Source organism: Malurus melanocephalus, unplaced genomic scaffold, assembly GCF_030028575.1.
Source record: "Malurus melanocephalus ecotype Western Australia unplaced genomic scaffold, MMel_1.1 scaffold_269, whole genome shotgun sequence".
NCBI classification, from domain to species: domain Eukaryota; kingdom Metazoa; phylum Chordata; class Aves; order Passeriformes; family Maluridae; genus Malurus; species Malurus melanocephalus.
Window position 1 is genome coordinate 289,171 of NW_026623501.1, and position 13,518 is coordinate 302,688.

Below are 13,518 nucleotides of genomic sequence, written 5' to 3' on the forward strand. Positions count from 1 at the left end.
TATATTTTTCTGAAATCCCTCAAATCTTACAATTATTGTAGGATTCATCCTGTCTCTCAGCAAAGTTTAAATAACATGCCAACATTATTATTGGATGTGTACCTTATTTTTAACTCTAGTGCATTTGTTCTAGCAGCCGAGTAGAGGGTATTTCCCAAGACAGAAGACAAACTTTTGTCAAAACACTGTAAATTACAGAGAGCAGGGTTCAGCACGGGGAAAACAGGAGTCRAGACTTGTTAAGAGGCCAGACTTGTGCCAGCACATGCAGCATGTTTCTTACTTAGAGGCATAAGAAAAGTTTTGTTTTCATGGTCCTGCAGCTTTTCTCACCTAATGCCTTGCCAACCCTCAACCRATGCAGGCATCTGGTAGGTGTTCCCCCTCCTCCGTGGTGTCTGTGATCAGAGAGCAGGAGCAACACCTCCACAGAGGGATTGACGCTGGGAGAGGGTGGGTTACCCTCTGGGGGTATCTGTCTTTCCCCTCTGATCACAAAGGGAGCCTGAAACAGGGCAGGTGGGCAGGCTGATCTTGGGCACTCRGGGATCTGATCACCCCTGGCTTTTCTTGCATGCCGAGTCTTGGAGCTCAAAGGGTTTATTTCTTGGCAGGTCTGATTTCTACGACTTCACGGCAGCTGGATCGAGAATACAAGGCTGAACATATCCTAGAGGTGGGTAATGATGATTGTAATTAGCTTTATTTACCTACAAGTGTATTAAGTCCTCAAAGAGCTTTCCTTGCAAGTTGGAGCACAGAGAAAGAATCTCATCCCATCAGCTCCCAACTGCTGGGAAACTTAATTAAATGGTGTGTGTTAACCCCAGAGACAGCTGCAGCAGTACTGTGGGATTTATTGTTTTCTTGCTGGAGACKGGAGCAAAAGCCCTGTTCTGGAAGCTGTGGGAATGCAGGAAGAGAACTGGAACTGTCCTGCAGCAGAATGGTTGATATGTTATGGGGGAAAGAGCAAGACAGAGAAATCCAGCTTTGTTTATCTCATGGTATCAGACATTGCTGTGTAGTTTTGCTCCCAGCTGAGTATTCCCATCAGAAGGGTCTGGAGGTGTTCCACTCTCTCAGGGTGGTGGGGGATAACACATTTCTGTCCATGTGGACAGGCAGGGCAGGGTGAGGATGGCTGGTGCCTCMCCAAGCCATTGCAATACAAAAGTTTTCAGCAGTGTGAGCCCAAATGACCAGCCTGACCCGGTGTCCAGAGCAGCTGCCAGCAGGAACCCTGCAGGCTGGACAAGCCCTGCCCAGTGCCAGCTACAGCCACCAGGCTTGGCCTGGCAGAGGGGAGCAGTGCCTTTGGAAATGCTGAGATGCAAATGCTGACCCACACAAAACCCTGTTTGAGTCACTGCCCATCAGGATGGAGGCTGGCTGATCACACTCCAGGTCACATCTGAGGGCCCTGTCACCCCTTCCTTTGCTTGTTGACAGGTGGCTGTCTCTGACAACGGAGAGCCAGTGCTCAAATCCACCAGCAGAGTGGTGATACAAGTCCTGGATGCCAATGACAGCCCTCCCAGTTTCCCCCACAAGCTCTTCATGGTACAGCTCCCCGAGAGAGAGGCCTCGGAGACGCCCCTGCCCGTCTACAGGCTGATCGCTTCCGACCGTGACCAGGGCCAGAACAGCCASATCACCTACACCATCGAGGAGGAGGAGGAGGGGATATTCACCATCAACCCCACAACTGGCACAGTCTCCTCCAGGAAGGCTTTTCCTGCCTCTGAGTACAACATACTCACGGTGAGAGGGGAGGGGAATGGAGAGAGACCATGGGAACAGATGGGAGGAGAGGGAAAGAGAGAAAAGGGTGCAGAAAAGATTAAAGAAAGAAARAGATGGAGAAAATGCAGCACTGGGAGGAGAGCTTGAGTAAGGCAAATGCRTTACTCAAGAGAGAAATTAGGGGGGAGTGATAGGAAATGCAGAAGGTAAGAAGCTGTTAAAAATGGGTGGTAAATTTAAAATTAACCCTCAGAGAGGAATACAGAGATCCATGATTCCATGTGGATGTGGACCCAAACCTGAGCATTCTGTGGGTTCCACCCTCCCTCTGTTTGATCACACCATGGGGGTTTTGGTGTMGGCTCAAAGCCCTCTCACAATCTGTGGGTCCTTACAAGGCTTGTGATCCAGCTSTCTGCTGTGGATAGAGCTTGGCATCTTTACTCGATGGTAAAGAGGAATTTGGGTTGCACAGCTCTGCCTTGGAAGGGGCCAGACGTGGACCACTGGCTCAAGATTTGTTCAGTGGGATTTTGGGCACACTGGGAGCTGAAACTCCTGTGGGTGGGAGAAGGACCTTTCCACGGGGTTCCCATGAGCAAACTCAGCCTTCTCCCTGACTGCACATGCCTTTTTTGGCAGGTCAAGGCCACAGACGGTGGCAGCCCCCCGCTCTCCTCCCACGTCAGACTCCACATCAGCTGGGTCGCCCGGCCCGGCCCTTCCTCGGAACCGCTGGCTTTCGATGAACCCCACTTCAACTTTGCCGTGATGGAGACAGACCCCGTGAACCACATGGTGGGAGTGATCAGCATCGAGATGGGCCCCAGCCAAGTGTGGTTTAATATCACAGGTGAGACACAGAAATCAGAGCAGGGCAGCGGTGTCTGGGAGCGCTCGCTCCGGCTCCCTTGGCTTTCAGTGCTCGCATGCCTGAGCTAATGAAGTTGTTTGCTTTAGGTGTAGGTGAGCTACGGGGACAGCTTTCTCACAGGCACCAGAAGGTTTAAACAGCCATTAGACAAAGCTGCCTGTCCAAGGCCTCCCGTGCCAAGTGCAATTACCTAACAYGCTTTTTTTAATGACATTCTGGAACTTGCCCGTGTTTGAGGTGTTCTCCGATGTCGCACGAGAGGCAGGGCATGCCGGTGCCAGCTCCTTCTGGGAATCGAGTGACACTGTTGGTTTTGCTAGAAGTGCCTGCAAGGATCCAGGTGTGTGGCTGGGTGTCACAGACTCCCCCCGTATCTCCCTCCTTGTTTGGTCTTGAGCAGRGAACTGAGAAGGAAGCATTCCTCAAAGACCTGGTCTGTCCCAACTTGTGGGGCTCTCCCTTCCACCTCACCACATCCCAGGGATGGGGTAGACATAGAATGTGGAACTCTAGGGCCTCCTCTAAGACACAARGTTCAGAGGGGACGTGGGCTGTCACCCCAGGGGACTCTGCAGGCAGYGTGTGCAGAACTGGTCCTTCCTACGAGGGCCAATTGTGCTCATGTAATTTGGTTTTGAAGTGGTGCCCCAATCTGCCTTGCACAGCCTTCCCTTGGCACTGCCTGCAGGGCCTGCCCTTGTCAGACAAAGCCCTAATTGGGCCAGTGAATAGCTTTTCCCCTGAAGGTGTTAGGGCAAGGATAATGGTGTGTAAATACAATTAAGCAGCAAGAGATGCAAGACTGCAAGGAGCAAGACAATATCAGTGAAAGGTTTATCCAGCATCAGCAGGGCCTGCTCGAGTTTACAGGATTAACGGGGTGYTCCTCAATGTTATCCCATCATTTCCCTGCTCAGTGCTGGAGCAGAGCTTGACCTCATCTTTCCCAGTTCCTAGAGCCCCAAGTGATGCTCGAGGCTCTCTTGGTTTCTATCCTGGTGGAAAAGGACAGGATTTTCTTTTTCTTGCAAGGGAAGGAAAGCATCATGGTAGCTGGCAACCAGGAGAGTGGTGCAGAGATCCAGGAGCCTTCAGTACCTCATTCGAAGTTTCCCCTTTCCCAGACCACAAAGGCTCTGTCACTGGGGTTGATGGAGTCTGCAAAAACTCTGACAAACCAACATATTTCTTAATCTCTTTCCTTTCCTGGGCTCCTTTTTTTCCTGTTTGACACTGTGCAAAGAGAGCTCTTCTCTGTTTTCTCAGGGAAAACCATCCATGGGTCTCTCTCCCTCTGTCTCTGCTTTTCTGTCTCCTTCCCAGCAGGAAAGCAGTGGTCCAGATGGCTGGTGAGCACTGCATTCCTCCAGCAAGGCAGGATGCATAATTTTACAACCAGCAAAGATTTTACCAGGCTGGTAATACAATAAACCAAATCCAGAGCATCCAGTAGCCAGGAAGGAAGAAGCTGGGACCTGGGATAAATCACAGAAAACTGTTTTAACCTCTCCATATCTGAGAACAGCACTGCAGGGTTTAATGTGCAAGAGGGGCCCAACAAGTGAGGCATGAGAAAGGAGCAGCCATGCCAGGGCTGAGCAGCAGTGGGGTGAGGGACAGCCTTGTGCTGCTGAGCTGCTCAGCCCTGCTGTTCCTGGCCATTCTCGGCCATCTGGGTTGGAGGCAACAGGCTCTGCACACCCTGCAAGCACCGTCTGCCYGCCCAACTGTTGGAGTTTGGGAATGCAGGTAGCTCACAGGCTCCCAGCCGTGGTGACGAGGACCATTGCTGATTGCCTACGGTGTGACCTTGGATCAGAAGCCAGCCAGAGCCATGCTCAGCCCAGCAGGTCCCTGATCTGTGCTAAGCCAGCGATGCTGCATGGCTGGAAACCTTCAGCAAACAAATCAATGCTCAAATGTTCCTGTTGCCAATCTAGCCAGGACATCACATGCATAAATGCATCCTTTCCCCTTCTCTCCTCCTCCTCATTTTCTCTAATTCCCCCCACCTTCCATTCCACTCTCCTTTGTCACCATCTGTGACTTTCTCTTTGTCCAGCTTCTCCTTGTCCTCCCTATCTCCTGTGTGCATCTCTCTATTCCACATTGTTTGGAGTTTCCAGATTTGGACATTGTTTAGAGTTTCCAGATTTGGGAGAAACCTTACCTGTGGCACTATCCCAGGTCCAGCTGACTGTAATTGCCCTCCTGTTCCCTTTTCCATCTCTCCCTTGTCCCAGGTGGTGACGATGACATGGATTTTGACATTGAAAAGAGTACAGGCAGCATGGTGATTGCGAGACTTCTGGATGCAAGGAAGAAGTCAAGCTACAACCTGACAGTAGAAGTCACTGATGGCTCCAGTACGATCAAAACCCAGGTAATGTTTTGTGTTTTTTAGTGGAGATCACGTCTAGAGGGAGCATATGCTAAAGGGAACCTTTCTTYTGAGTCTGCTGAGCTCTGGATCAGCTGCCAGGTGTAGGAATCTCCTTACACTGCGATCTTACACCACTCAGCAGCCCAAGACTTTGCAAATACCAAGCTAAGGTTGTTTTTAAGTTGGAAACATAATGAGTCTAGGACAGCCCGGGCCTTTTGTTGATCCCAGACAGCACCCTGGACACAACACCACCAGCCAGGCTGGAGGACAGTTCACACACACCCAGACCTCAGCTTGGCATCAGCCGTTTGGGCTGAATTACAGCACATCTGGGACAACGTGTCAACATTAGGGAAATATGTACACAGGTCAGGTTTGGGTCCGTGTTCCCACATCAAGGGGTGTTCCTGGGACATGCTAGCCCAGGTACAGCCAGTGAAAATGCATCTGCAAGAAATGAGGTCAGGCCTGGGCAGTGAGTGGGGCAGCTGCAGAGATGTTGTGTGCTCTGAGTTGCCCCAGATAAAGTAAGTGCTGGTATAAGGGGGCACTTTGCTCTTAGGCATGTCCTTGAACCCCAGCTGAAACGATGAGATTCGCCCATCTTTACCTTCCCTGCGCAGAGGTGTTCAGGCCTTGATCTTTCACTAGTCATTCTCCACACATRTAGAGCAGCCAGAAATCCAGCCCTCTCTGCACAGGAAAACCTAGAACGTGAGTCACCTGTCAGTGACGCTTATCGTGGGAAATTGGCTGCGGGGATGATGAGTGAGGAACTCCACCATTCCTGTGACACGTGATGCTAAAATGCTAACGGATGGCCACTTGTCTCAACTATCTTCAAGTATTGCACCAAATAAACAAACAAAGCCCCACCTCGCCTGGTGTGCATTCCCTGCCACCTCCCATCTCATCCCTGCGTTTATTTTGGCACTCAAGGCCACTAGCAGATGTCAAGAAACCTGCTCGTGCAAAACCCCCATGGCAWGCTCAGGTTTGCTAAAGGAAGCAAATTATTACACTTGGTTGGGACTTCCTGAGATGCAGGAAGCACATCAGGAGGAGGGTGAGGACAGCCAGGGTAGGGGACCACACAGAAGGATGCAGTGATTTCACAGGATTCAGGATTCCCAGGGGTTGCTGTTCAGTGCAGAGGGGAAGAATTGGCTAAAAAGTTTAGAACAGAAATTTTGCTTCTCCATGTACTTACTGCTCTTGACATAGTCCAGTTCCTCCCTTCTTTTACCAAACATTCCCTTCTGTCAGCCTTCTGGTGAGTGAAGAGTGGGGGTTGCTGTGGARGCCCCAGCCAGCAAAGCTGGCAGCACGGCTGAGCTGCTGCTGCTTTCCATGGCAGGCTGTGACTGTTTCCCCGTGTGCCAAGTACAGGCACGTTCACTGTGAAGGCATTGCCAGATTGGAGAGATTTTAAAAAAGGAGAGGAAGCAAACTGAAAAACACAAAGGGAAGGCACAGCAGGAGTTCCTTGGGGAGRAGTACAAAAGGGCTCCCAGTCATCACAGATGGCAAAGCTCCAAGAGTTGGAAAACTGTGATGGTGACGGGACTCAGAGTRTGTCAGTGCYCAGGMAGGATCAGYAGCTGAGATTTTACATTGCTGCRTGTCCAGTTGCTGCYCTCATTGTGCTGTCTGCYCCACAGGCATTTATCCACGTGATTGACATCAACCAGCACCGTCCCCAGTTTCTGGAGAGCCATTACGAGGTGAGGATTCCTGAAGATACCCCCTCAGGGAGAGAAATCCTTCGAGTCAGTGCRACAGACAAGGACAAAGGAAAGGGGCTCATCTACACCATCCATGGCAGYGTGGACCCCAAAAGCACGAGGCTTTTCCAGCTGGATCCAAGCAGTGGAGCCCTCACCACAGCAGAAGGCTTCAGTTCCCAGCCCATGCCTCAGCACACCCTCACAGTGATGGTGAGTCCTAACCCAACCYTGCTGAGTCCACCGGCTTGGCTGGGATAAATGGGTCACAGGAGAAATTAAAAGTGGTTTTAGTCCTTAGGGGAGGATTTGTCTACAACAATAGGGAAGAGGAAAGCAGGGTRGTAGCCTTTACAATATGGCTGAATGTAGTTAACACCCTACGTTCCTCTAACCACCTTCTTTGGAGGGCCACTGGATTCCTATAAAAGAAAACACAGTGAATAATRGTTAATGTTTGGTTTCAAATTCAAGGCTAAGCTTTGGTGCTRAAGCTTCCAGGCTCATTTCCAGCCRAGGGGTTGGTACCATTGCAAAACACCCCCCTSTGTAAGAGTGCTGATGAGTTACCTGGGAGATGGTGCTGGCAAGACTGGCTTGTCCCCAAGTGTGACTGTCCCTGTTCTTTCTCTCTGCTGTTCAGGTACGAGACCAGGAGGTCCCCATCAAGCGGAACTTTGTCCGAGTCACCATCCACGTGGAGAACTGCAACCTTCACCCTCCCCAGTTCGGCAGCATCCATTACGAAGCAGAAGTGCTGGACTCAGCCGTGGTGGGCACAGAGGTTATACAAGTCAGAGCCCTTGATCAGGACCAGGGAGCTAACGCTGAAATCCGCTACTCCCTTCAGGCAGGTGAGAGCCAATCAACAAGACAGTTTAGGTTATGATCATGCCTGCATTTCTGTGCTCTGACTGGTGGCCACTTGACCAGCTCTCCCTAGGTGTTGCAAAGAGCAGCTGGCTGCACAGTTCTAAAATGTGATTTTCTTCCTACCCAGAAAAATTCTAGAGTGAGTAGGTAGTTTCCATATTATGGAATATTAACATCCTTTCTGAAGAAGACAGCTTAATGTTGAGTCACTGGTCTAAGAAAAAACGTAGCTGGACAAGTCAGAACAATATAAAATCTGCTCTTGTCCATGGGAACAATTCAGTTGTTAGGCAAAAGTGCTCCAATTCCCACCATAGTCATCATCATTGCACTATTACTACCAAGAAACAAATCCTCAAGGAATGGTGAGAACCCTCTCAGCATTGGCTGCTGGTGGTTTTGAGTCATTCATGCTCAGTGGGCAAATATTTTATCATTCACTATAAAGGTTAAAACTTAAGTATTTATGTCTGTGCCACACGGCCTATTTAGCCTGTAAATTCTTCACAGGAGACAAGACATCCTTTGCTCCATCTTTCTCACTGCAATTTAGATCAAGGACTGAGGAATTTAATTGCTCCTGAAGTATTGGTAATTACAAGCATGACAGGGCTTGAAGGAACTAGTACTGTCTGTGCTACCATGTTCTGCACACGAGGCAAAAGCTTCAAGCAYATGCTCTGCCACCACTAAATATGCTTAAATTAGAAGGGTGTTTATCTCCAATTTACATTTTCATTGATTCAAATGTTAGCTCACAGATCTCAATGGCTTCATTGTTCTTATAATTAAAATTATTTAGAAATGAATTAATTTCTCCCAGTAAAAGAAACAGATGTTAATTAGGTCTGAAATCAGGAGAATCTATGGAAAAGAGGTGCAGAAAATCAAGACCAATAAGGTACCTGCGTCCTTTACTCAGTAATTTCTCTTCTTGCAGGTAATGGGGAAGGCTTCTTTAGCATCGACCCGTATTCTGGAATTATTACAGTTGCCCAGAAACTGGACCCATCCAGGCAGGAGCGATTTACTCTCATTGTAAAGGCAGAAGATCAGGGGTTTCCTCAGCTYAAAGATTCTGCCACGGTACATGTCCGCATTAGACCCTCGGATCGGACCCCTCCGAGGTTTCCAGAGTCTGAATACATCACAGAGATCAGTGAATCCACTCCTGTTGGGTCTCCTCTAATCCAGGTTTCAGCCAYAAGCTTGTCACCAGTCAGCTATGAAATAAAAGATGGAAATGGAGATGGAGTGTTCTCCATGAACTATCAGTCRGGCCTTATTTCCACTCAGAAGAGCTTAGATTTTGAGCAGGTGTCCTTTTACCAGTTGAAAGTTCGTGGCACCAACATGGCCGGGGCATTTATGGACGCRGTGGTGCTCATCTATGTCATAGATGAGAATGACAACGTGCCTGTGTTCGTTAAGCCTTCCTTCGTTGGCTGGATCATGGAGAACGCCCCATCCCAAAGCATGGTTCTGGATGAAAGCAACGCTCCCCTCGTGACCTGTGCAACAGATGCTGATCAGGACTCCAATGCTCTGCTGGTCTATGAGATTTTGGAGCCGGAGGCACTGAAATATTTCACAGTGGACCCCAGCACAGGCACGCTGACCAGTCGTGCTGATATAGACTATGAGCTCACCCCGGTTTTCCACTTCAGTGTACACGTGCACGACAGTGGAAGTCCCAGCTTGTTCGCATCCAAGCCTGCCAAGGTCACAATCCRCGTTAAGGACGTCAATGATTCACCTCCAGTCTTTCTCAAGGACACTTATGACATTTCTGTCTTGCTGCCTGCCCACCCAGGGATGGAGCTCTTGTCAGTGCAGGCAAAAGACGCAGATTCGGAGGTGACCTACAGCATTGTGGAAGGGAACCTCGATAATGCTTTCCATATCCATCCAGTCACAGGTCTCATCTCCGTTCTGAACACTACTGGCCTGAGAAGCTACCGAGAGCTCACAGTCAGGGCTGCTGATGGCTTGTATAAGAGTACTGCTCTGGTTAAGCTAAATTTAACTCAGGCACAAGGTACMGGCTTGAAATTTGATCAAGATGTATATACGGCAACTGTGATGGAGAACTCTACTGATGAGAAGACTCTAACCATTCTTGGGGTCAAAGGATACCAGCTAAATGAACCCCTTTCCTATTCACTTTTGAATGAAAAGGAAAGGTTCAAAATGATCCAAGCCTCTGGGGTTCTTCAGACCAAGGGCGTGAAATTTGACCGTGAAATGMAAGAYGTGCACGARGTAGCTGTGGAAGTRAAGGACAACAGGAAGCCACCACGAGTGTCCCAAGCCACAGTCAGGGTTTATGTAGAGGATGTCAATGACAACCCCCCRCAGTTTGAGAATGTGCCATACTACACCTCGGTACAGGACGGCACAGAGCCGGGGGATGTCCTTTTTCAGGTGTCAGCAACAGACAAAGACATCGGGGATAACGGAGCTGTTACCTACACATTTGCAGAGGACTACAAATACTTTTGGATTGACCCTTACCTTGGGGACATCTCCCTTAAGAGGCCTCTTGATTTTCAAGCTTTAAATAAATACAACCTCCGGGTCATTGCTCAGGACAAAGGAAAGCCTCCCCTGCGTGCTGAAGAAGAGGTTGTGGTCAGTGTGAGGAACAGATCCAACCCTCTGTTCCAGAGTTTGTACTACCGAGTGAAGGTGCCAGAAAACATCCCCCCATACACATCTATCCTCCACATCCAGGCCCGCAGCCCTGAGGGCTTGCGCCTCATCTACAACATTGTGGAAGAAGATTCCCTGAAACTCTTCAACACCGACTTCAAAACYGGGGTCCTTACTGTCACAGGGCATCTGGACTATGAGCTAGAGACAAAACACKCATTCAATGTTAGAGCCACAGACACAGCCCTTGGGTCCTTCTCAGAAGCCAGAGTCGAGGTGGAGGTGGAGGACATTAATGACAACCCCCCCATATTTTCTCAGATCATTTACACAGCATCTGTCTCGGAGAGTTTRCCACCACAGACCCCTGTTGTCCAGCTCTTTGCCTCGGATAAGGATTCGGGCAGAAACAAAGTGGTCTCCTATCAGATCGTGGATGATGGTTCAGATGCTGCCAAGTTCTTCAATATCGATGCCAGCACAGGGCAAATAACAACGGCTCAAGCGCTTGATTATGAAACAAATCAACAGTTCCGCATGAAAGTCAGAGCTGCAGATCACGGGGTGCCTCCACTCAGTAGCGATGCCCTGGTGATCGTAGATGTGACAGACATCAATGACAACCCCCCKGAGTTCAGCCAGCTTCAGTATGAAGCCAAGGTCAGTGAAATGGCTACGTGTGGGCACATCGTGGTCAAAGTGCAGGCGCTGGACCCCGACAGCGGAGACACCACCCGGCTGGAGTACGTGATCCTCTCGGGTAACGACAACAGGCACTTTGCCATCAACAGCACTTCTGGGATAATATCCATGTTCAACCGCTGCAAAAAGGACTTGGAGCCATCTTACAATCTCAGAGTTTCTGCTTCAGATGGAGTTTTCAAGAGCACTGTGCCTGTGTATATCAACACCACAAATGCCAACAAATACAGCCCCTCTTTTCAGCAGAATGTGTACGAGGCAGAGCTGGCAGAAAATGCYGAGATAGGAACCAAAGTGATTGAGCTGCTGGCCATTGACCCAGACGGGGGCCCATATGGCACCATAGACTACACCATCATAAATAAACTTGCCCATGAGAAGTTCTCCATTGACAATAAAGGCTGTATTGCCACWCTGCAAAAGCTGGACAGGGAGAATTCCACAGAGAGAGTCATTGCCATTAAAGTCATGGCCAAGGATGGGGGTGGGAAGGTGGCYTTCTGCACTGTCAAAATAATCCTTACAGATGAGAATGACAACCCACCTCTGTTCAAAGCCTCTGAGTACACATTGTCCATCCAGTCCAATGTCAGCAAAGGCTCCCCTGTCATCCAGGTACTGGCTTATGATGCYGATGAAGGTGCAAATGCAGATGTCATTTACTCTGTTGACTCCGTGGAAGATGTGGCAGAAGACCTTGTGGAGATCAATGCTGCCACTGGGGTTGTTAAGGTCAAGGAGAGCCTTATTGGTTTAGAAAACAGAGCCTTTAACTTCARGGTGAAAGCTGAAGATGGCAGACCCCCTCACTGGAACTCACTCGTTCCCGTGAACCTCCAGATTGTCCCCAGGGAGGTGACATTGCCAAGGTTTTCTGAACCCCTTTATACATTCTCTGCATCTGAGGATCTTCCAGAGGGGTCAGAAATAGGGTCAGTGAAAGCTTTTGCAGAGGATCCCATTATATACAGCCTGGTGAAGGGAACCACTACAGAAAGTAACAAGGATGAGGTKTTCACACTGGATGAACACACAGGGGCTTTGAAAGTCAAAAAGCCCATGGATCATGAGACCACCAAGTGGTACCAGGTTGATGTCATGGCTCACTGCTCACATCTGGAGACTGAGCTGGTCTCTCTGGTCTCTGTGAATATCCAAGTGCAGGATGTCAATGACAACAGGCCTGTTTTTGAGGCAGATCCCTACAGAGCTTTTGTCATGGAGAACATGCCTTCAGGAACCACRGTCATTCAAGTGACAGCGAACGACCAGGACATGGGCAGTGACGGGCAGGTGACCTACAGTCTGGAGGCAGAATCCAGCAACCTCCGCGGGCTCTTCACCATCGACGGCGAGAGCGGGTGGATCACCACGCTSAAAGAGCTCGACTGTGAGGACCAGGAGATCTATCGCTTTTAYGTGGTGGCCACTGACCACGGCAGGAAAGTCCAGCTCTCATCCCAGACRCTGGTGGAGGTCACTGTCTCTGATGAAAACGACAATGCTCCCCAGTTCACCTCCGATTTCTACAAGGGATCTGTCATTGAGAACGCGGAGCCGGGGCAGGTCGTTGTCACCCTGAGCACCATCGACGCCGACATCTCGGAGCASAACAGGAGGGTCACGTGCTACATCACCGGTGAGTTTTTCCTGACTTTAAATAGCCAGTGGGCAAAAAGAGAGTRTCATCTTCAGAAGAGGATTTGATACCTTCTCTTACAGATTATTAGTACAGAAATAGTGCTGTGCTGACCTCAGAAGCAGGAGATGGAGGCTGAGCTCTCTCACAGGCTGGACTCYTCAGTTAAATGGATCTGAGGAGTACAAATCTTTAGTAACTAACTGCAGTGGGTGGAATGATCATTAAAATAACTTATCTCACCACTGAATCATCCTATTTCTTTGGGAATAAATAAATAAGATACATGTAAGTAATTACAGAGTACTGTAGAAATATTTATTTACGCTTTCTTAACAGAGGAATAATTAAGACAATGCAATTGTAATATCTGTTGGAAGGACAGAAGAGGTTGATTTTTCTCACATACATCTGCATTTAAATTCTTTGACCCAGCTTTTTCTCCTGCCAAAAGTGCAGTCAGTGTACACATTACACATATACCTGTAGCCGGTATGTATTTTTTTAATAACTATTTATAATTTTTCAGTATTAAATGTGTTTCCTACAAAATCACTTGAATTCTGGCTTAATAAGAAGGCTGAAGTTAGTTACTGTGTACTGGGGGATATTTGACGCTGTCATGTCAATCTTACTAAAGGTTTTGGCTAACAAGAAATACTCAAAATCACTCTTGCATCCCGGAAACATCACATGTGCCAACTAAAATTAACCACTGCTGTAAAATAACAAAAAAAAGTTACACTGGAATGTTTGTTGTGCATCTGCACAAGTAGAAGCTTGATTTTATGGTATTTTTTGACCCTAAAGGGTCTTTCTGAGACCTGGAGCAGATACTTCAAATTAAAATGTTTGTTCAAACTCAAACAAGGACCCTTCAGGGTCAAAACATTAGGCCAAATCATGCTGCAGCCTGTTATCT

At 48.7% G+C, this 13,518-nt stretch overlaps 1 protein-coding gene across 1 annotated transcript in view; it reads left to right on the forward strand.

Annotated features, from left to right (window-relative positions):
- The window catches only part of FAT2 (FAT atypical cadherin 2), a 54,131-nt gene that overhangs the window by 20,396 nt on the left and 20,217 nt on the right, over window positions 1–13,518 (forward strand). The window contains exons 4-10 of the mRNA XM_057376053.1: window positions 615–676; window positions 1,453–1,764; window positions 2,389–2,599; window positions 4,864–5,003; window positions 6,668–6,943; window positions 7,374–7,584; window positions 8,544–12,596. Coding sequence (XP_057232036.1) covers window positions 615–676; window positions 1,453–1,764; window positions 2,389–2,599; window positions 4,864–5,003; window positions 6,668–6,943; window positions 7,374–7,584; window positions 8,544–12,596 — 5,265 coding nt within the window. The remainder of the gene's footprint in view (window positions 1–614; window positions 677–1,452; window positions 1,765–2,388; window positions 2,600–4,863; window positions 5,004–6,667; window positions 6,944–7,373; window positions 7,585–8,543; window positions 12,597–13,518) is intronic.